The 25,735-nt window shown below is 32.6% G+C and overlaps 1 protein-coding gene across 1 annotated transcript in view; it reads right to left on the reverse strand.

Annotated features, from left to right (window-relative positions):
* LOC124367248 (protein CBFA2T3) overlaps positions 1–25,735 on the reverse strand; it is a 279,788-nt gene that overhangs the window by 152,256 nt on the left and 101,797 nt on the right. The window contains exon 2 of the mRNA XM_046823947.1: positions 15,743–15,841. Within this exon, the coding sequence (XP_046679903.1) occupies positions 15,743–15,841 (99 nt within the window). The remainder of the gene's footprint in view (positions 1–15,742; positions 15,842–25,735) is intronic.

A 25,735-nucleotide genomic window follows, 5' to 3' on the forward strand; every position in this document is an offset into this window, starting at 1 on the left:
TGTTTTACTGTACCTTTCCTACATCCGCAGACCCTTTCTTGAGAAATTACATGATTTATGTTAACTATATTTTGATACCTACTTATTAAATTATAAAGTATTTTTGCATATATTTTGACCCAACAATACTTAGTAAATAAATTTTAAATTGCATATGTAGCAAATTCTACAGTATATGTCTCACTTTAATCACTTTGAAACTTTTCAAACCTTTTGATATACTCCCCAAAGCTCTAATCTGTCAAATAAACCTATTTAGAACCACACGTTTTCAGCAGAACCTACTTATTTAGATTAGAAATTCATTAAAAATATAACATACCAAAATCATAAAGGAAAACATTTTACTAAAATTGGAAATCAAAGGTGATATAAATTATTTGCGCTTGTAGAGAAACCAACTAGTGAGTTGTAAGTGTGCAACGAATATTAAGCAACTCAAGAAATCTTGACGTAAAATTAATAATAGGAAGAGGGAGGGATGTGGTTGGGGCACGACCAGGAGACAGAAGAAAGGTACAAGTAACGTGTGTCTGAATAATATGTAGACATCCGAATCAGCTGTTCTGTCCTTGATCTACCTCGGACCTGTACGCCACATCAACCTGTTTGTTCGTATTCCTGCACTAAACTCACAAAATCTGTTCAATTAATTCCAGTAATCTTTAGCTTAAAATAAAACCTATTTGTCATACTTCCTCTTGGCCTCCTACCTCATACTTTTAGTAAAAGGATCTCAATATCTCCGTCACTATGGTTATAATTTAATAAAACGGGTAGAAAATGGCAGAAGATTTTATTTTTGTGTGTTTTTCTTGTATTCTCAGATTTTTTAGAGAACGCCTGTGGACAAGTTTAAATAGTACAGACATATGCAGTGAAATTGGGGTAATATTGGTGCACATTTCACATTAACCTTCATTTTATATTTATGTTTGTAGTGAAACTGATACTAAATAAAGATCACGGTTAAAGTAAGATACATTACGATTGATTAATTTACTACAAAAACTAATGTATTTATCATAAAAATCATCACAAAATTAAGAACAAATCTAACACTAAGACACCCAAAGTTCAGCTTTATTGACAGGTTTGGCAACAAGAACGAGAGCCCGTAGCGGAGTGCAGTGGTGAGGTGCGGGGTTAGCAGTTTCAGGGGAGAGGGATGTGGGTACCTCCACCGAAGCTCGGCAGCATGAGGGCGCCACCATTCTCCTTGGCCGCGCTTCTCACGTGGCGTGGCGCGGCGCGGCGCGGGTGTAAACAGCGGCGTACGTGCCGTATTTGGCCACTCTACGGTTCCAGCAGAACAATCTGAATGATTAGAAACCCAAGTTTTGTTAACTATCCAAGTCGCATAGACATTGGTAAAGTATGTATCAAAGCATTCTATTTTATTAATCGATAACTAGATTATCTAATTGTATTAATCGTTAACTAGATTATCTAATGCTATTAATTGGCAACACGATTATCTAACGCTATTAATCGGTAACTAAAATAAATCGATGATAACAGGCAACTGGTGTTTGTTATATATGCCCAAAAAGAAAACAGATAGAAATATCTGAATCCATCACTCGTTTTAAACCATGCACAATCGTGGACAGGTATGTAGAAAAAAATTGTATTGTTTTTTCTTTCGGATGATTATTTTTTGGCATTTTTAATACTAACTACTGTGCAAGTTTTAATTTCTTCCAAGTAACAGGTATTAGTACCTTTGATTGTATTAGTTACAACGGATAACTCATCCAACGTTATAAATTTGGACACGGAAATAAAATAGCACTCGGACTGCCATCTGTGGATTGAGAGGCTCAAGTAGCTCAGGTAATACTTGTACATGTTTCAACGGTAACAATGAAGACGTACGGACCCTCAGCACACACCTCGTTCTTATACAGACCCTCGTCCTTGGCTAATCTGCTGTGAAATTAATACAATCAAAGCTATTATTTACACAGTTGAATGATCTTGGGAGAAACATTTAAGACGAGCTGAAAAATATAAAAGCCTTGCAAAAATTCTTGCAGACAACCTTTATAAAAGTCTGTACAGATGTCAAAATCTCAAAATAAGATATAATTTCATGTTATATACAGGTAAATACAGAACAATTGAGTATTGTTAACTTGTTAATTTTGCGATTTATTCTTTTCTTACTACATTGGAAAGTTGAATACATTTTTTACCATTACTTAATAATATACCGTACTTTATATAATTTCAATAATCAAGTAAATAGTTAATAGTTATTGATTGATCAATACAATCTATTAATAAAGTTCGTCAGTTACCGAGTGGTTATACTGATTATGTATAGATTATTTAGGAGCACCTTTTACCAAAGTCTTGCCCTAAAACTCTTATATAACATTGGTTCTCCCTCCTCCTTTCAAAAAAACCTTATCGGTAAGTAGTACATCTGCATTGTATTTCACTCAGAAAAAGTATCACTGATATATAGAGGAATATAAAATTTTAACACGTTGTTTAAATAGGTATCTTGAAAATGTTTACCTTAAAGATTAGAAATTTGTAGTGAAAAGCAAGCAAAACCAATTAACGCAGGCAGAAGGACATGGAGAGCCTGATAAACACCGAATATCAAATGAAAGACTTCGTTTGCTACTCAGAGCGTTCATAAAGTGAGAAATAACTTCTTAAATACCTCATTCAGAAACGAGTTGGCTTTGATAACTCAATTTCCGGATGAAGAGTGACAGCTTTTACATTTACTATATTTTACTTTTAATTTACTTTTTAATTTCAAACAAATATAAGAGATTTTTTATATTCTGTAAAAGTGATTTTTACGTTATATTTTCATATTTTTGTAAACCAGCTCGTTATAATGAATTAGATTTTGGTATTATATATAGTCGAAGTCTAAAAATAGTAGTTTTAAACAGGATTAAAAATGATTTATCGTTCATATTTTAATTGTATTTTCTATAAAATCCATAGTATGTTGGTGGTAAATTGAATTTAAAATAGTAATTCAGCAAAGAATCAATATGGTGTCCTGTTGTAGGGTTATTTATTTTCAGTACTTCTTAAACCTTGTCATTTTACTGTTTGTTCGTCTTATCGTTATAACTTTTTCTTAATCTCTGTATATAAAATGGAAAGCCCTCACTCATCACTAATTCTCCAACTTCCCGATTTCCAACTTCCAGAAAGTTAAAACTTGCTACATATATGCATCATTACTTAAATAGAAAAACTAAAGCTTTTAAATAAAGATTAAACATCAATTGGTGTTGAAATAGGGTTGCAACCCTTAGAAGAACTACATTACGTTTTTCAACTTCTCGGTGTCTTAAAAAGATGAAACTCGACACTCATGGGCCTCATGCTCTCAAAAGACAAATAGAAAACTTGTTATGAAGATCAACCACTCAGACAAGTTGAAACCAATTGGAGACATATACTTTTGTTTTTATAAACTTTCTAATGTTCTAGAAAGATTAAGTTTGACGCACAAGTTTTTCATCACCTACATATGAACAAAAAATAATTTTCTTGAAGATGAACTACCCATAGTGGTTTAGATGGGGTTGAAACCCGTAAGATACTATATTTTACTTATATCGTAGAGCTATGGTAGGAAGGGTTGATTCAACTTGAATGTTAAGTTTAGCTCCAGTTCACCTTCATTTTATTGCAGCGTCTGGTATCTGACGCTGTCTCAGACGTCTTGACTCCTTGAATCTGGAGCTATGTTCGTCTGAAGAGACCCAAAGAAGGTAGGAGACGATTATGCTCAAAACGAACATTTACATCAATTCGACGTCAGAGACACCTACGAGTATATGTATAGATGAGGAGGTAGTCTCATTGCCTCATAAGATGCACAATTGAGTACACTACGATGTTTCTGACACGATCTCTAAGCACGGTGGAGCAACTGAGGTTTCTACACACAACGTATATTATTACTTTACACATACAACTTACTTTACTCTAAGATATCCTTGAGAGTTTTCAAAATTGTAGTAGTTTAAAACTTCAAAAACTAACCTAAAACATTAAATTGTTATTGCCCGATTTCGTAGCTTTTAGTAAACGTAGATCTACAAAAAACTACTGTAGTTTTTAATAGTAAACCTTAAACTGTGGTCACTTTTAAAGTTAATAAGTAACGAATTAAGAGTCACTAGAATTTAAAAAAAATATATTTGAGAGAATGGCCCGGAATTTACCATCAACCATCATTATTAGTGATCAAAAATGTCAATACAAAAAACTAAATAATCAGGCAATTTACAACAGTGAGATTGCAGAAGGTTTTTCCAGGTATGTCTGAAAAAGGTCAGAGGTTAAATAATAAGAGTATATAGAGAATTTCATATGGACTATGATCCATTTCGATCATCCTTGTAATAATTCCTATGCTGGGAGTAGGAGAAATTTGAACATATCCTAAATTGTGATCAGTTATAATTAAGTATTGAGTTTTTCAACAATTATAATGAAGTTTCAACCTAAATGGACCACTAGATTACTACAAATTTATCAGGCTGGAATTGGAAGAAACTCATATTTCAGATCTGTATCGCTTTAACGCGCCATCTTAGGAAAATAATTGTCTCCAACAAGGATAATATCGAGAATTCTTACCTGTAAAAGACGAGATAACCAGTGAAAATTACCGATAATGTTCCTGTTAAAACCCAGGAATTTCCAGACACATTAAAGTGTGACGAAGATTTATTTCACATATCACTCCCTTTTCGTATCACTTATATTTGGAAACTTTAGGGCTCAAACAATGACGTCATTGGTAACTATTTCTAACTTGGAGAACATTTTTTAATAACGATGTTCGTGACAGCAATGCTAGGAGAATCAAAACAGGACAGTTCTATTATTTCTAAATGTCGTGATTTTTACTATGAGAACAATTGGAATTTAAAGACCATCAGAAGGCAGCCCTGATATCATAGTAAAAAGTTTCAAATTAACGAAGCAAAAATGTCTGTCCAAAATCTATAGATTTTACTTGATTATTGAAATTCTATTGAAATCCAGGAAATTCGTAAATTCTATTCTAGTATACTTCCTAGCATTATTTTGACCTACAAAATATGTATTCACCTTTCCAATGTTATTGTGCACAAAAAAAATTAACAAGTTAACAATACTAAATTTTTTATGTGCAGAACATTAATCACGTGTATTTTTAATCAAATGAGATTTTTTGTGTCAATATTTAACACACAAAACTGATTCAAATTAACATTAAAACACTGTTACTACTGACACTTATTTCGAATTAAAAAATTCGCATGAATTAAAATTCAATTACAACAAAATATCTTAACTACTGGCTTCAAAAAGTTATTTTTTACTAATTACTGAATAAATCTTCGTTCTCGTTACATTCCAGATTCTAAAATAAGTTCGTTGCGAGGAAAGTGATTTCTTTATAAGAAAAGTTTAAAATTCAATCACCACCTCCCGTCTGTCACGGGCGGTGGATATAATTAAGGGAGAGGAAATTGGAAATTGCTTTATAAAGTTAAACTTCTAATCGATCAGTTGCGTATCGATCAATCGACTCGGACAGGTTAATGGATTATGTCGGAGGTATTTCTGGCACTTAGAGTGGTGGTTATTGGTGTAGAGCCCACATTTATGTTAGTTAAAAACATTTAGTAGATCTTAAGAAATACTTAAATTTATTAATACATTATTTATGCATTATAAATAATCAGCTCTTTTAATCTTATTTCAATTCATTTAATTAGTCGTCTCTGAACAACAATAGTGTTGGTACTTTGCTAAAGATATTCCAGTATAAAGTTAAAATATTAAACAACGGTGTGATATGTATACAATATAAATATATTGGTAAGTAATAAGTATAAATATGTATATACAGTACAGTATCTATAATATAGCAATATCTACCTAACAATCGGTGTCTTTGGTATCTTCTAATCTTGATGGCCTATGGATTGCTTACATATGAACTATACTAAAGAAAAATGGTATTACAATTGTGGAAATTCAGGAAATACCATACGATTGCAGTAAAGTAAATGGATTTAGGTAAATAAGAAAAAACAATATCTAGTATGTAAAAGAAAACAATGCTTCATATATTGTATCAAATATATTTTTGAAATACAGTAACAAAAGGAGGATTTAGGGCAAAGGGGATCTAGATAAAGAAAAGAATTTGGTAATAAATAAGGAAACTTACTGTCTCTTTTAATTTTGAGAAAACTGGGCTTATTTGAATTTATTGGCAGACTAAAATATTTAGGGTAATTATTTGGAGTGATGGTCTAACTTTTTGATAAGCACTTTTCAAAAAAGTCTACGTAGCTCCTTTTTAGTAAAACCTGGTAAGTATAGTTTGGGAAATATTGTAAATCTTTTCTCAAAAACAAGAATCCTAGTTTGAGATTTGTAAAAACGTTCGAATATATTTCAAGAGAATATAAGTGAAGAGAATGGAATACAATTAGTATAGAAATAAAGAAAAAATGCAAAACACAAAAAGATGATTAATGTCTGCCAAAAGAGAAAGAAAAAGCTGGACATCACACCTGTCTTTGTTCCTGTATTTGCATGCCAATGAATAGTATCCGACTCCTTGATCTGGCATGATGGACCACACAAACTTTACCTTTACATCAAAGTGATTTCGATCTGAATGCATGGATGGATGTTCCAGCTGATATCCCTATGGAGTAATCTGATGGCCTGCTCAGACCAGATGTACGAGTCAGCATAACCTTTGGATGTAATTACTTTGATAAAACACTCAGCTGGCAGCTGTAAAGAAAATCTACACATTGTGGCACATTACAAATTACAGTTGAAATGTCACAGTGTTTATTTTCTAATTTCTTTATGGATGCAAAATAGATACTTTATGCCTCAAAACACGAACTTTTACATTAATTAAACATTGTTTTAACATCCCCAGTTCTATTAAGCAAGAAAAATAACAAGATTTGAACATCACCAAGAAATGTGAGAAGTGTAGATAATATGTAGATAGATAATGAAATGCTAAAATCAGACGCTCTATGTTTTGAAGAGTTACATTGATCAGTTGACCATAGGTTAGATTTTAGTACAACAACAATGGTTGATTTTCTAAACAACTGTGAAAAGTTTGGAGACAAAATTAGTAAATTCCCTCCTAAAATTCCAAACAACGCTTTTGGGGCTTTTTAATTGGATCTCTTACATACCATACCTGACATGAATTATATACCTTACAATTATTTCAATCAAGTTTTGTTATCCTAGTTAGTTATTTGGTGTTTATGGGAGTTTGAAAAGTATCCATTATATATATATATATATATATATATATATATATATATATATATATATATATATATATTATAAAGAATCTTTGGTATTTTTGCTTTCCAAATAGTGTCATTAAAACCACAAAGGAAGCATTTGCATTTTCAAGATATTATTTTCTGTGAGACATCATACACAAATTCAAATACGTACGTACATGAGAAATAGGAGAATAATGCAATCAGTGATAGTTAGTTATTTATATAGACTGTTTTTACTCATTTGATTGAACGTTTAGCGAAACTGTATTAATAAATTTAAAATATACCCATTATTTGTGTATAATTTGTTTTTAGTTAGTTTGGACCAAGGATTTTCTGTTGTATATTTCTTATCTTTTATGTTTTTGTCTTTTACCCTTAGGAAAGGTGTACGTGTGTAATCACCTCTGATCTTTATCAATCCACACGCAACAATGCCGAATAGATTGTTGTTGGATAACTTTTCCAGGGAACTTATTAAATGCGTCCCTGAAATGCTCATCACTCCACAACAGTAAAAATTGTCCGGGCAAAGAACACTCTTGATGGCGCAGATTTTCGAGATACCTGATGTAACGAGACGAACTGGAATGTAGATATTGGGTTTCCTCAATTTGGAGACAACTTGAAGAGACTGATTGTCACCATTTTCAGGGTCTGCATACGGTTAGCTGAAAATGATTTAATATTTATTAAGTGTCTGACAGTTCTTTTTTAATTGAATCAAGGTAGGAAAAATATTCTCATTTCATATTTTTAACCCTTTTTATGTCCTCTAATTTTGAACTCCACTAAAACTAGCGTGGATGAAAATTGATTTCCCTCAGCAAAAGTCCTTCTATGGATTTAATGACAAACCAGTTGTATTTAAAATGTACATGGGCTCTTGGCTAATTGGTAATAGCCTACAACCACTAAACCAATCGATCGGTGTGTAAACGGAATCTCACTTTTAGAACGAAAACAGTACACCTCAGTTCTAAGATAATTTGAGTTCGTAACGTTTCAAACTGTGTGAATGCCAGAGTTTAAAAAGTAAAATTGGTGTAATAACAAGCTGCATAATAGTTTTTTTAGCTTACAGGTATCGTACCGTGGCGAGAGACTTTAAATAGTACAGTACAAATCATACAAACATGTTTATTTATCCGAAATTGTCGTTAAATATCTTCTACAAAATTTTTATTGATTTTTACCATTCATATTACCGAATTTAAATTTAGGTAAATAGATTATTGAATTCAATAAAAACGATAGGTTCACTAATTGCGTTAATAATACTATATCAGCTATCTGAAACTGGACAGTTTTAGTATTGTGTAACTATTAAAAGACTAAAAAAATATCATTTATTCAACATTAACTTTTACCTTCAAGATATTTTGATAATACTGTTCATTCATTGCTACGATTAACAGATTTAAAATCTAAATGGACACACCGAATGTAGCCAAGTCTAATTATATTTATTTTCGTGTTGTTAATTAGTTTACGCCATTACTTTCAAGAAATTAATTTATTACACTACAATACACAAATTAAATTGTGTTCAAAATAAACACAGGAGTCATTGACTTCTGATAAGTTGATTGGGAGACAGTGGACTGTTCTCTGACGTTTATTCCCATTTGATGTTGTACAGATCTCCGATGGGAGCCATGTGGGACTTGCTTCGGTGACGGCTTCACCGACACTATCGACATTGGTTTTTATATATGAGTCATTTCCTGAACGTAAAAAAATAGTTATGAGAAGCGAAAAAAAGCCTTGATATGCAGGTAAAAAGGTCTGAAGAATGGTTCTGGTAAAAGTATTAAATATAACAATTTAACACTTTACGCCATTCCAAAAACGTTTTCACGCCCTTTATTTGTACTAATACAAACCAATGAGTTCACCAAAAAATTTTACCAGTAACACGTTATCACAATACGCCTTTGTGTTGGCGTTATTTGTTTATGCAGGATCGTGGTCAGGTGGTGTTTCCCACCCGTCAGTGACATGACGAGGTCGATACGTTTAAAAACACAACCGCCTACCCTGGCCGCGGGCCGCCCGTCACAGGGTCTCTCTCTCTCTCTCTCTCTCTCTCTCTCTCTCTCTCTCTCTCTCTCTCTCTCTCCTCTCGTTACTTATTTGTAGGCCATCATACATTCGGTTTGTGACGATCACACCAGGCCTTATGTCACGGACAGTAGATTATAAGGTGGGCGCTAAGCGTGTTATCGAAGAGTCGCCCCAGACTGACCCTCACTTGAGTAGCAAGCATCGGTAAATTGGTCGAGAGGCTGCCCCTCTTCCACTCGAACTCTTTGCTTTACTTTGGCTACCCTTGTGAATTTTGTGGACCTAAGCTCCTCACATATTTAGAACGGTGGAAGTTTCATATTTTGCAGTGGCATAAACAATAGAGAAAGTAAGGTTCAAACAATTTCATTAGCTCGTCTACGACCAAACCAAAAGAACCACACATTTCTCTGTCAATGTCTGGTAAATGTAACAATAAAATATCAAATTTTAAATACATTAAATTAATTTAAGAAGGAACAAAAAAGTTCATTTTCGAATATATTGTATAATTCAAAAGTATTAAAAGATTGCATTGTTATCTCTGTATTGCCAAATCATAACTTACGGTTTATACCGTAAATTATTAATTATTTGCACTGAATAAAAGATAACTGGGGAGTTATACAGTTCCTTTTCATTATGTGGTTCATTCAGGGATACAAGTCTAGTAGTTAAAAAAATCCAGTATATAAGAGTACATTCTGAAAAATAGGAGGGGCCATACTGTTTAGCACCGCGTGAAAGGGACGATTTAGTTCTGTACTGTACATCTTCGGTAGAGACTGATTAATCTATGTACAAAATTCTCTGATGTGGGACAGATCTTACCATTGGACACTGAAGTCTCGTTTGGTAAACATTTATAAGTACTGCATGCCAACTACAGGATTGAAAAGTGCTGACATATTGTGTATCTGTATTGATACGAGTAATGCATTTAAGTAAAAATATAATGTAACTAAAAAGTATACTTATTTAATATTTTGTCCGATATCAACATTTTACGTTTATTACTACTTTTATAATGATATTTTAAACTCGTTTGAATGTAGTTTTAATATGAATTATATATTTATTTCATTATTTCTGTTTAAAAAAAAGGAAAACGTAGAACTGAGTTTTCAGATCTCTTCAGTAATCATAATTTATTACGGCTTTTGACTTGATGATTAGTGGCAGTTTGTTAACTTATTTAAACAATATAAGAAAACGAAACTTAGTCAGGCACGCTGAAAATTAATTCACATACAATCTTTTAAAATTTTCATCAGTTACTCGCAAAGACTGAAGTGAGTAATGCAGAAGTGATGATCTGCAAGAAAAGCAAATAGTCGTAATCCGGTTATCGCGGACCACCAGTCATCAACGGATGGGGGAGTATTGGGGGGTCTTCTTGTAATAGATGGGAGGGGGAAGGGGCAAATTAGGTGTTTAGGTTTGGAAACCTGTCAAAAGTGCGAGGTGAGATTTCTCAACTGAAGCGCAGAAGATCTCATCAGTTCGTTGACAGTATTTGTGTGTATTTATGTTGCCGTTTAATAATAATAAATACAAATCAAATTTAAAACTTCACCAAGACCTTTTCTTCAACAAATAAAAAAATATCTAACAGTAAAAATGCATGGTTTTTTGTTTAATTATTTTACCCAGAAAATTAGTCATAGTCTTATATTTATATATACAAATAATCAGATCATAATAAATACATAACACACACACACACACACACACACACACACACACACACACACACACATATAAACACACACAAAGAATAAGTATTTATACTCGTAATAAATAAGTTCTAAAAACATTCCTAATTTCAATAATCCCCTAATTTAAAAAAAAAATCAACACATAAATAACTTGCTCCAGATATAAACTAATAAATCAATAATATTTCATTAGAATTGAAAAAAAACCATTTTATATGGTTAAGTTGTCCCGATTTGTTGTGCCATAGTGTTGTTGCCATAGTGTCAATATTGGTTGTATCATTTTAAAATATCTTTAAATTAATGAGTGAAATAAGCTAAGATGAGATGAGAATACAGGTTAAGTTATTAGTTTCATATATTTTTTAAATATTTTCCCCACGGTGTGTTGTGTATTGTAAACTGTACATCCTGAACTAATTATTTAGTTACTAAGTTGCAGGTGTTATTTACCAGTTATATTTAGCATATTCACACGTTGTTTGTTATATGCATAAATATAATTCTGTTATGTATATTAGCTTTGCCCACGTTTTATTTTTGAAATAATAAATAACAGTAATCACAATATGAGTAATAGCGTATATGTTTGCATATTTTAAAACGTTACTTTTATAATTTCTTTCTAACAATGAACGTTCTTCCGGTCGGAGAATCCTTTACATACCGATATCGCTTTCAGATAATGCCAAAGGGTTTGTGTCGTGTGGGGCTCAAAACACGGCTTAGTTTTGTGTTTCATCAGCAGGTGTTGCGGCTCTCAGATTATCCTCCCTCCACCCCTTCCCTTGTCCACAACACCCCGGTAATATTTCATAACACTCGTGCTCCCACGTTTGGTCACTCAACACAGCCATGCATCCCAAATTCCGGATGAATTCTTTCGGCATCTTGAAATTTTCCGTAAGCGTAACCAGCTTGAGACAATCTCACATGACAGAAGAACCAGGAAAAGGAATAGAATGGAGTATGCAACAAAATGTGACTTAAAATTACATACTGGAGAAAAGTATTATACACAACATACCAAATATCGCGTATATTTCACGTCAACTATTCCATAGCTGCTCCTCATAGAATTCTAGATACTGTATTTGATTCCCGTAACAAACGAACGCTTTAAATTAAGCAAAGTTTTATTTTAAATACCACAATTACTGAATCAGTTTCAATGTATTCGGGAATGTTCAAGGCACTGTGGAAAGAAAATTCCTGAATGTAAATAGAAAAGATTAGTACGGAGCAATTAACCGGCGACAAGACAGAGCGCCTTAATCCAACCATTCGCTTATCTCGACTGCCCAACACGCAGCGGAAATGAACAGTAGCGGACCCAAGTTTGATCCTTGTGGATTTCTCGGCCAATCACGGTAGTCATAGCATATTAAATTTTGTATGTTACTATTTGAAAATAGAGAAAGAAATGCAAAAACGCGTCATAAAAATGTGCTTCAAACCTAATTTTGACTGTTTATTAAAAGCCTAGCTCTGTTTTTTTTATTCTTATTCTTATAAATTACGTTATCAACATACAGGGTGTTTGAAAAGTATGGGTACGGCTTAATATTTTAAAAACCATAGGTGATAACATCTATAAACTTTGCACAGTGTCATATGGCTATGTAAACTATTTTTCCTTGCTATTACCATGACATGCCAACCATGGGGGACGGCCCACAGAGGAAAACATGGAAATCTTAAATTGAAGCATGGGTCGAGTGATACACAATAAATACCAATGTTTTTTAGTTTTATTTATTGTGTTATAAATGTATGACATAATTTGCTAATTAAAAAAAGTCAGTGAAAACACATTGGTTAGTAGAGTGAAACGCCGCCTACCGCATCAGAATACGATGATCCAGTCAGAAATGGCAGCGCATAATGTACTTCACAATGTGTACCTAAAACAAGCCGCCATTTCTGATTGGATAAACCTTTTGAGATGCGGTTTGCGGAATTCAACTCTACTAAGTGAGCTCTTTCAAATGAGGTATCACTCGACCCATGCTTCAATTTAAGATTTCCATGTTTTCCTCTGTGGGCCGTCCCCCCCATGGTTGGCACGTCATGGTAATAGCAAGGAAAAATAGTTTACATAGCCATATGACACTGTGCAAAGTTTATATATGTTATCACCTATGGTTTTTAAAATATTAAGCCGTACCCATACTTTTCAAACACCCTGTATACATAAAATAGCATTAAAATATTAATAATCTACAAATATGGTATATCATACATTTAAAAGGTATAAATAATTTTTTTCAAATGTTTGAATATTGATGAAACTCAGTGGCCAAGTAAAATTTAGATTATCACCTATCATAATATCTCGTATATATTTGAGGGAAAGAGACTAGAAGGACTCGACGTTGGACAACACAAACATAAAAAATAATCTCCCTCATCAGTTTTGTTGTAAATCAAAGAGGGATGACCGATGTGTGAGCTAGCTGCTTCATATATATATATATATATATATATATATATATATATATATATATATATATATATAAAAAGACCTGAACCGAACGAACTTTTCGTGTATTGTGGTACTTGGTGGCTTTAGGGCATGCCATCTCCTTTAGCAGGTTAGATCCAGTTTATTAGAATTAACTTACAAATTACGTAGCTTTTGTGAAATTTACGTTTTATGCACTAGACTATCTACTAGATATGCGCCTTTTCAAGTGGACTTCCGACTCGTCAATACAGATTTCTAAGTACAGCTGTGGCTCAGGGTTTTCATAGTAATGCACAAGTTTATTGAGCTATATTGTTTGGTGCTTGCTATATAAAAGCCACTACAGTAGTTTGGAGAGACTTCGTCATTATATTATTACAAGTCTGGTACCACAAGATCCACGTGCTATTGCGCTGCTTCTTACAGGGTTCTACTATTGAGCTGGACTCGTTGCGGTAGTAGCTACCACCCTGATAACGCTTGGAAGGAGTAATGTGTCAATATACTGGTCTCTGGGGATCATTTGGCAGCCTCCTTCACCTTCTTCATGTCAGATGGACGAGGCGAATTTCAGACGAAGACATTTCTACACTATCTCTGTCCCATCTCAGACTAAATGGATGCAGAGGATATCTGACTGAATAATTCTTTTAATTCTTCTTAGAGCGCGCTAGTCATTTGGGAGTTGGTAGAGCGGTGTAGTTTAGAGTTTTTTTATCCCTGGATCCACTGAGGCTAAAAAACAAACAATACATGTCCAGGTGTTCCAGGTTGTTTTAGAGAGAGCTTCTTAACCTTAACGTCACCTGGTAAAATAAAGCATTATTTGCTTTTAACTTGAACTTTTTACCTAAATCCTTAGACTATTTGGAAATTAGGCCTTTATAGGAATATTAGTGCCACGGTACCGCACAATGCTTCTCATTAGTTGTCCACCGCTTATAGCGTTCAGATGTTAGTCTGGATTTGTGGTGATAGTGGTAGCTCACCCCACATACCAAGGGGGAGGAGAAACCCAACAAAACTAAGTGAGGGAATGGGTGTATGGCTTTTCCAAATCAGCATCTTGGACCTCAGCTATTCTCTGGAACATCCTATTGTCTAATGGGTGTATAGTGGTATAGTATTTATAAGTCTGATATTTATTAACAAACATGTTAATAACGGAAATCATATGAGAAAACGTTGTTTATTTTAATAGAAAGCCAACACAAATTATTTGATATAATACTAGACATGGTATTGATTTCACCATATAGCATGTAGAGTAAATGCGTATCACAATGCCTTCAACACTTTATACACTAATTTAAAGGATTTCAGAGTGGTCCGCGAAATTTAAAAATAATTTTTCCTTGACACCTATTGAAATAACATACAATAATTTCACAATTTATTTATTTCACAATAATTTAAACTGTCTTTACAAAATAAAAAGAGTAAATCAATTATTTGGATAACAACGGTTCAGAAAACAGTCTGCTATATTTCCGTTTAATAAGTAGAAAACTATCCTTCTTATTTAGAATATTCAACAATGAATTAAAACGGGCTATCCTGAAAATAATAAAGTTCAGAAAAGAGTTCTACCAGAGAATAAAATAATAAGTATTCCATATTCAATGTAGTAACTTACAGTAAACAGAAACTTAATCATAAACATAATCGAGATAAAGACCACCATAACCTTTTAGACACAGATGGGAAATTAGTAATTCGATTAACCGATTTTAGATCAACCGGTTTCTCAGATTAAACAAATATCCTGATTATTGGAGTTTTCATTCACAGTCACAGGCACGCAATCTGTGATTAAGCAAGTTACTAGCGGACTCTGAATTCAAACATAGGTATATTATATGAGATTATACGTGAATGTTTATTGCTATGTCTATTATTCCAACTATTTGATTGTTTTTTACATTCATCCATGAGTAGGTTGAGACCTGCCTATGGCTTAATCTCCTGATTAGATAACTGAATAAGATTCTGCTTTATTTCAACACAATTTTGGTGATTCAACCATATCTCTTCAGCAAAAATTAAAATGTCCAATAAATAGTACACATTTAATTTCTCGTCAAGTAACAAAGTGGAGGAAAACGTTCCTTCAATTGGATTACATTAAGCAGTGATTTCAGTAATGGTGGATAAAATTGAAAACTGACCTTTTCGACATCGAGGTAGGCTAGTGGAACCCTCTTTGCTGCTGGAGTTGCTATCTCGTTCGGGAGCTTCCTCTTTGATTAGCTTTGTCTCCATCGACACTGAAAAGACAAAATTATAAACAACTGGACTATGTTTGTAGTAAACGCTATATGAAATAAGTTCATTATTTTAGTGTGGAAAATATACAAGATTTACATTGAACGAATAATATTTTAAATCATACAAGAATTAATTATAATTTAAAGATACTGTATTATTGTCTTCTACCCATACTGAATCAGGAATAGCATCTTTCGGCAAATGTGATATGCATACCTTCTCTCTATGTATCCTGCTACGATTTTTCATAGTAATGGTTGTTTCTAGTGAAACGATTTATAAATAAGTCCTTTCTATGTCCATTGATAAAATGGAGTATTTGAGAAGAAATGTTTTAAGAACACAAGTTTGTATCGATTGGTATGAAAATAGAATTATACAATGTTTTGGTACCTTCTATTGAATTTTTTCACATTCTACAAAAATAAAACAAATATCCATATTATAGTGAACTTCAGACAACTGCTATAAAAGCTTAGATTATTGAAATAGTTTTATGTTCTTACACTATATTGAGCTTACTTTCATTGTGCCCTATTTCTATATCAAGGTGTTATGTTACTTTTAAATTTGATTGTTTAAACTTGCAAAACATTAAATAAGAATTGCATGTAGTTCAATTGACTTTCAATATAAGTTCTGTGAATGCAAACGTAAGAGATGTAATGCCGGCCGGTGTTAGTCTGACACGTAACGTGCTATCTGCGGAGGGCAGGTTGTGTACACAAGGGTTGAGTCGGGTAAAGCTTGCTATCGGGTCTGGGCAGCCGCTACACTATACTTTGTCTGGGGAGGGAGGACCCTGGACGATATACAAAACCAGAATAATATAGTGTGTCACTGTAGCATTGGAGATCCTTTACAATGCTTTACTAGATCCTTTACTAGAGAGGAGTAGAGAACAATGCTATAAACATGAAATATAATACGAAATAATAATATATTAATGAAAAACTTTAAACATGAAGATAGAATAACTTAAAGTTACAATCTATGTATAAATAGTTATACATTTGTTCGTAGGTGACCGTTGATAAAATGCATTCTTCTATTGTTTCAAAACTGTTTAAGAAATGTTTGTTTAAGTAATTACAACAAATAATTTTAAATTTAATGAATTCTTTGTACGTTTCCAAATATTGCATCTGAATGGGAAAGTATTGAGGAACTCTAGAACTGAATTATTATCGACGTATCCCTTTATAGAATACTAGAACTGCGATAGAGTTGACACACATATGGGTAGACAGGTGCGGATGTCAGGTGTGCTAGCTAATAAACCATCCCTCAGCTAGATTACTCCGTGTCTCTGGGACTGTTGTAAAACACCTGCTTCATTTATCTGAAGACATTCTCTTACTATAACATTTCAAACGAGTACTAATAGTTACAATATGTTAAAACTACGTAAAGATTATTAAATGACTGCAACGTAAGTAGAAATACTACTGTTTCATAGTGCAAGTATTGGGAAATACAGTCACAAAAGTTTTAGTTACTGAGAATATACTCGTAAACGTATAACCGTATTATACTTATGTTGGGGGTGGCTGTACATTTGGAATTTGGAGTCGATTCGGGTAAGCAGCATATAATAAATATTTTTTAATCTCCACTTAGATCAGCCATTAGCTGCCATATTGAATTCCCATTTAAATATATTTGTGTGTATAAGAAACTACTTTTTCGAAACACAAATTTTAAATTAAACCACATCGTAAATATTAGTTTTAAATATTTTCATTCATTTCAAAATTAATTTGCACATTTTGTTAATGAAAAAATTTAAAATTAAATAAAAATCATTAAAATGATTTATATAAATTTAAGACATTAAATTAATAAAATAATGGTCAATAATACAAAAATAAACATAACAACGTCTTTAACAATAAAATTATGAGGATATTAACATACGAGTAGATGTGAGTAATCTACGATTGTGTAGGAGTGTAACACAATCAGTTGTTGTAAGGTGAACTGAATACGTATTTGTGAATCCAAATAAAAAAAGTTATAAGATATAAAATTACACCCATAAATTTATGATGGTTCTAGCTATCAAATCAGCAGCTAATTTATTTTCAAATATGTTTTAAAACTACTATTTTGTGTAAAACCGATCATTATCATTAAACCGTGATAGTGAGATAATACCTAACCTTAAATTCAAAATTATTAAAATTACAAGTTCAAAATTAAAGTTGGTAACTGCAGATAATCTCTCAGAAATTCCTAAAAAATTCTGTTAAAAATGAGATTTTACAAACTTCTGGTAGTACTGAGGGGGTAACCATGAAAAGCTATAGTTAACAAATCGGGAAATGTTTTTAAAATTGGCTGCGATCACGTCATCGCTTCCAAATAGTCATACAATTTTAATTTTGGTTAACATAACAAGAAGTTTGGTTTAATTTAAAATATCCTATTAGACAATTGTAAATAGTTTATTAATATATCAGTATAGGTTACAAACAAATTCCAAAAGAGATGTCTAAAACTATGGGTGCACACTATTCTGTTGGAAAGTCAGGTCATGATTTGTTCAGCTTTAAAAGGTCCCCTCCATCATGATGTGATTCAGATTCGATTGGACGAAACACGGCATGGCAGTCGCATCATACGGTCGTTAGCGTGACGTCACTTGTAGCTAATGTTGACAGACAGACAGACACAGCTGGTGGCAGACTCGGTCATCTCGACTGCATTCTATTCTATATTACAAGTAGCACTGCTGGAGCTGGGATACCGTGGACGTGATAAAACTTGTGATGGTGTCTGACAGATTTATCATTATTGTAGTCATGTTTGGAGTAGCTCGGTCAGTCAGCAAGTTATGTCTCTACACTGCGAATTCGTAGCGTCAAATCCTTATTTTATACAGTTTATATAAAAAACCTAATTAATTATACATTTTTAAAAGTCTCTAGAGTTATGTATTAACCTATGTAAAAAGAAAACGTTACACACAATAACAATTTTTATCTGTAATTTTTAATAATTTATGTAATTTTTATTCCTGTCTTTTCAGGACATTCCTTTAAGAAAAAAGTGCTATGACTGTTGTCCTCGGAGTACGAAGTCCTTGTACGGATGCACGATTATGTATTATTATATATGTATCTACATGTATCAAGGTACATGCCGGTAATATATGTACAGATCTTAACCTCTAGAACAAATATTTCGAGTTTCACTAAATTAATGTGTATGTGTGTAGTATGTGTTCTATTATATTTTATCGATCATTAAAAAAGAGAGTAATTTATAGTGAATTGGTCATATTTATTAAAGGAAACTTAAGTATGGAAAAGTTTTTTCTGGAAATAATGTTGTTAGAGCTCTTTAAAATACAATAAACAGCGAGGGAAATTAAGGTTGCTTAACGTTTTTAAAATTAAATAGTTCTTGGAACAAAATTTTAAGGAACATATAGGTACTTGCTAGTTGACCCCGATTTAAAACAAAAACATTAGGGGTAATTAATAATTAATTAAATTGTATCCATAAAATTTCATTTACATTAATAAGCTCGTGATAATACGCCAAACCGTACGGTGTAACAGGTCTGTAAAAAGGGTAGATTGAGGAGCATGCACCTCTGTTATGAAGAAATTAAGTTTATTCCAAAGTTTTAAATATACAACTCAATTATGTTTTAGAATACCTGCTGAGATAGACAGGAAAAGAAGTTTTTTTATAAATTTCGTTGACGTTCAGCCAAATCTAGGGACATACACCACAATAGAATTCGATCTTGATTATTCAAAAATAAATTTAGTTTCAAGCAAAATGTCGTCTGTAACTCCATTTCTGATTGATCATTCCTTGCCGTGATCTTTTCATATTTATTATACTGACATTATATAAATATTAAGCAGTTAAATATAACGTGCATTAATCTTACTTGATCCACAATGTCATTTGAAACGTCGCGTAATTCTTATGCAATTAAAATATTCTTTATTTACAGTTTCATCAAGAAATTGCAATGGCGTCATATAATAATAAACCTAAAGCTAGATAAAATAGTTTGTCTGAACTTAAGAGATAGCTATTACTGTACATCAAATGATATAAAACTAAAATTAGACAAGAAGTATTTTTCATTGTAAAATTGGTAAAAATGTTATTTAGAACAAAAAACATGTAAAATTGTTTTTATGTAAAAAGTGTTAAATAATACTATAAAATTCTTAAAGTTCAAGTTCGAGGAATTCCTTCAAGGAGTAAGCTGGTCTGTGTATCAGCCACTATGTATTTGTATTTTCAGTTGCTTTCCCTTCAGTAACTTCAGTAATTGTGGTAGGCCATTGTGGAGTTTCCGGCCGATGTAAGATGGTTTTCTAGTGTACTGGGTAGTGTGGTGTGCTGGCAGAATGTAGTTGTATCCTCGTTAGATGTTGCAGGTGTGGGTACTTGTACCTTTTGGTAGATCTGTCTCGTTCACCATCAGGATTGCTGCTTTAATGTAGAGGTTTACGACAGTCAAAATCCCAAGCAATCTGAAAGCTTCCCTGCAACTGTCTAAGGGTTTAAGGGTGGCAAGTATCCGTTAGCTCTTTCTTGTAACATCGATATTCTGTGTAGGTTACTTTCAGAAGTCCCTCGTGCATTATAACGGTACATATAAGAAAATTCTAAGTAGATGTTTTAATAAAACATGTAACACAGAATATAATTCTTAGCTGGTTAGCTACGGCCAACGCCCGATTCACTTTGTCACAACTTGAAGGAGCAACTTCTTGACGTCACTGATGTGTGACAGGATGTCAGGAGCGAACGTGAACTTAAAAAGTTAATCTCAAGTTACCGACGCGTTTCCACTACATTAACCGGTACGCGGGCCGGCCACGCCGCGCCGATCTGCGCACACAATCGCTGCCTCTTTAGTAGTTTAAACAGTTAAGTAAAACTGTGCAAGAATGTTTAGCATTTTTTAAATATCCACTCTAATGTGAATGGCGTATTTGACTATTAGCACGCTTAAGTCGTACTTAAACAATGTTAGAATACCATTGAGTTGAACTTTATTTAAATTTATGAATATTACGCATGAATTAAACGCACTAATGACATTTACGCATTTATTAAATATTTAAAAATTGAAAATAGTAACATTACTGCCTCAACACCTAAAAACTCTAAAGCTGATTTTAATCTTTGCAAATTTAAAATTAATTTATCTTACATTTGATTGTCTAACCGTAGACTGTTGGAACAACGTTACAAAATGAGATTAACTAACGTAAAGTTGGTTGAAATCAACTTAGAAATTTTGTCCAATAGAATTAACTATATGTTAAAAAAACATAAAAACAATTACTTAAATTTATTTTATTGCATGCAGGTTGCGAATCCTACTACGCGACATAGGCATACTCCTATCTTGTAAATTAAAATGAACGGTCGCCATAATAATACTATGAACATGGCTTATAAATACATTTTGTGCATATTATATACTTACATAATGAGAAGATACAGCAGTGAAAATGTTTACCCGTATTACTGTAACTTGTAATTTCTTACAAGTCGTAGTCTTGAAACCGAGATTCATTTTGCGTTGTATAATCACACAACTTGGCGTAGCTTTTCATGAAATCCACAGGAGAATTTTTCATAAGAAATAAATCGATTGTTAGCTACTAGTTTTGGCAGAGGTCTAAAAAGACAGATATCAAAAGTAGTAATCACACAAAACAACTTTCCTCTTAGATCACATCTTAGTTTGGCACAATAAAGAACAACTGTGATTCTCAAAAATTATAATTAAGAGTATATTAGTGTCAGACTACGATATAAACAGACTTAAAGGTGTGACTTTCCGTAAAAAAATCTGTTTCTATACGGTTAACAGACGACGCGCCGATTTAACTTGACTCTTCGTGCCGGATGGTTGATTTGAAGTGTGCAGGTAAGAACCTCAACTGTCTGTGGTGGCTTTTACGTGTGCATCGTAGTACACCATCTGTATGGAAAGTTAACCCGCCTGTATCTTATAGTAACCTCGAAGAGAAAATGTAACCCCTTGCCCTCATCAAAAAAGGAAAATTATTCAAAGATGGGCAAAAGAGGTTAAAAGTCATCGTAGAAGCGTAAATAAAACACCTTGCTCTCTAGAAGTGAATTGTATGTAAACGTTGTTCGAAAATCGTGTCTATTTCTGTTTATAACGTTGACAGGTGCGCGAGCAGACACACTGACAGGTGCTTAACACCTGAGTTACACTTGGGCATGACGTCATCTAAACATATGGCCTACTGCTGGTTGCGTAGGTGGGCAGAGTTCTTCCATCTTTTAGTAAATTACTTTAGAATATAACGACATTCTGCATACACGACTCTATTGGTATAAATTTGTTAATATTGATTTATGTCTTATTTAAAACGATGTTGATCCTTATGTCACTATGATACTTGCATATATATTCAAAAGAAAAAGAAATTTAAGTGCTATATAGCAATTTTTGTGTTACATAGGACGTCAGCGATGAAAAAGAGAAACCATATTTTTCATTACTCTCCTTTCTTAAAGCCATCCTGTAATTCCTATGAACATCTCAGACTGCCAACTAGTCTTAATTGACGCCCTTCTCACTACCAATGGATGGCAACATTTTGCCATATATATTTCTAAATCATTATTTAGAAATATTATTTTTTAACAAAAATAAATGATTTACCTGTCGAATTAAAAGCTAACTTTTTCACCACATATAGTAAAGCGTGCTATAGCAAATTCGTTAATGGTATAAGCCTACTTATGAATTTTGCATAGATATCTGTTAGCAGCAAACTAACGGGATAGTTATAACAAAGTATCAGTGCTCTTCTAAATTAAAAATAACAAGCTAAAACATGAGTGAAAAAATTGTATACTGAATGAGATGAATATAAGAGTATGTTGGAGGTGTACACAGGAATGCAAAGTTTCCTACGTTACCCTAACTGACGAGCAACTACCCTTTACAATACCCCGCTTCAGTTCGATTATTATAAAAGACTACTAAGTTAAAGTTTCAATTTCTTAATTTTTAAACCGATTTGCAGTATTTATACTTAAAACATTATGTTTGCACCATTTATACAATAAAAGAAAATATAATTGTATGCTGTACGTAAGTTAAACATGTATGGTAAGTTCAACTTACCATTTTACTATATAAAAATGTTTGACAACCATTCACAATAAGTGGAAACCTTACCTAAAATGAATACACAAAATAACTATTGTGTTTGGGCGAACTATGATTCTAAAATACCATATACAAGGAAGCATGTATCTTATACAGTTTTCTGGGGAAGTCAGTATAGGCGGAGGGAGGTAGAAAGGATGTAGGCAATGCCCAGCAGGTGTTGTATGGACCGGTCAATATGGATACATGCCCCTCTGGGCAGTCATAATAAGTGGACACATCTGCGTCCTTTCTCGTGTACAGTCAGTATTAGTGCAACGTTGCGTTGTTAGTAGTGCATCTCGAGTGGTTTCCATTGATATATAAAAACCTAAAAAATAGAGTTAACTAACATAGCGTAGGGTAAAAAGGTAAAATTGTATTATTCACTGAAGTAAGTAGTTTTAAACACGTGTTTAATTTGGAACGGTTGCATTAATGCACGTAAACAATTAATTTGTTGAACGATTTTAACGATGATTAGTTTCTGCAAGGTAAAAGCGTACAGTGTTGTTTTTCCACTTCGAAAGCAACAAAGCAACAAAACGTTATCCACAAAAACTGTTTTGCAGCTCTAAAAATACATTACAGTGAAAACAAAAATGTCCACTAAGTCAACTCGATACATAAATAACCATTTGGTTACATCGAGTTGGACAGCTTTGAGGGTAATATGATGATGAGGTGCTCTCGTTCTGAAATAAATACTGTTTAAGTATGAGAATTATATTTTTTTAATGTGTAAATTACTCTTTGTATACTTTAATAGCTGTTATTACTTACTTAACGTTGTTTTTAAAACAATGGGTTTATTTTTCTGCGAATAACCGTGGAAGGGGAGAGATGTTTTATTTTTATTTGCACTGGCGCAATAACAAATTATATTACGCGTTCTTAACGAATAACCTACATTTAAAGTAGCTATTCATAACATGATTTACTAACAAAATATTTAAATAATAACTAAAGCGTGATTTTAGATAACTGCATTTTATAAATTAATTGCAGTCACGTCAACGTACTTAAAGGAACTTTGAGATTTATTAATTTTTAAATGATTATCAAAAAGACAATGCAACAAAAAATTTGGCCAATAATTAACATTGTACAATGTAATATTGTTATATAGTTCATTATTTATTGTTTGCATATATATTTTTACATTTTATAAATATTAATGTAAAATTATGATTTCGCACAATGCATACAAAAATTTTTTGATTTATTGATGTTTTTGCAATGTAAAATAATTTTAAAATAATGAAAGAAACAAATAAGTCGGTAACAGTACCTTACACATATTGATAGTAAACTATTTATTTGTTTACACTTAAAACTATAAAAAATCATAAAATCTTAAAATAGCCAAACCAATAAAAAAACATATTAAATTCTTTTACTCTTTTCCTGTAATCGCCATTTATGAATGAAGTATTCTATTACATATCAAACCACAACCAATTACTGAACGTTATTTCATTATTGACTTTCGATACTTTTATAGCTGTCAGTAGTACTAGCTGAAAATACAGTATCTTTCTTCTCGATGGCGATTGCTATCCCCGCAGTGTGTATAGTCTACAAGTAAATAAAAAGAAAAATGCGGTACTTGTGATAAGGGCCGGTCAACAGAGGTCAATATAAAGGGCTGTGCTCACAATTACTTCCAGCGTGAGCTGTAATAGTATGGCAGCTAACTCCACTACCGTTATAGCAAATTTCGTATTCAACTTAGTGGAATTTAATTTCTCATTCATGCATCACAATATTTGTCTATGACAAAACAAACTGAGATATCGAGATGAGTTTTTAGTAAGCGTATGGCTTACATGAAAAAGATACGTAGAAATTATAATTTAGTATATCATTAAAAAATATAATTGAGTATACTACAATATATAACACTTTTGACAGACATTTATCAGTCAGTAGCAACATTTGTAGCAAAATGTTTGAGCCACTCTAATATTCCATGTTGAAATATAAAAAATAAGCTTTTGACATGGATTCGGAGAATTTTTATGAATAGGCCTACATATAAGTTCAGTCACAGATTTATTATACACTTATATTTTATATATTTCTAGTAGGCCAATATTTAATACTATGGGTTGTACGATAAATAGTTTGGAGTCCTTGGATTTAACATGTAACTTAATTTTTAAGTTTTAAAATAAAAACAATGGCGATTATGCGGAGATTTTATCCAATAAAATAAAGGGAAGCTACAAGATGAACTAGACCATAAAAGGATCATAAACCAATAACATAACTGGAGATCACGCCATATCCTCTTTAAAATGACTAAGATAATGAATTGAAATCCTTTAAAGCAAGAAGATTGATCTTTTTCTTTAAAACTAGCAGTATACGAAAGCATATATAATCCCAGTAAATGATTTATCAGCTCAACTTTGACAAAAACTTTTGGAATATGTGGCATCAGAGCTGTGTGAGATTTCGACTCCTCAACAGCCGGCCAAACATGGATTTTCCTGTCCCAGAGTTCTAAACTGGAGTCATCAAAAGTTAGATTTCGATAATTTTCCTAATTTAACACATCCGAATACAAGAAAACAAATAATAATTAAAACTATGTGAAATGTTTTAGAAACTAATAAAATAATTTTTAAGAGCCTTCCATAATTTAGTAAATATAGTTTTTGAAGTTAAACATCTTAAATTTGTAACTGCATATACGAAAGGAAAGCAGGTA

This window comes from Homalodisca vitripennis, chromosome 1 (genome assembly GCF_021130785.1).
Source record: "Homalodisca vitripennis isolate AUS2020 chromosome 1, UT_GWSS_2.1, whole genome shotgun sequence".
Lineage (NCBI taxonomy): Eukaryota > Metazoa > Arthropoda > Insecta > Hemiptera > Cicadellidae > Homalodisca > Homalodisca vitripennis.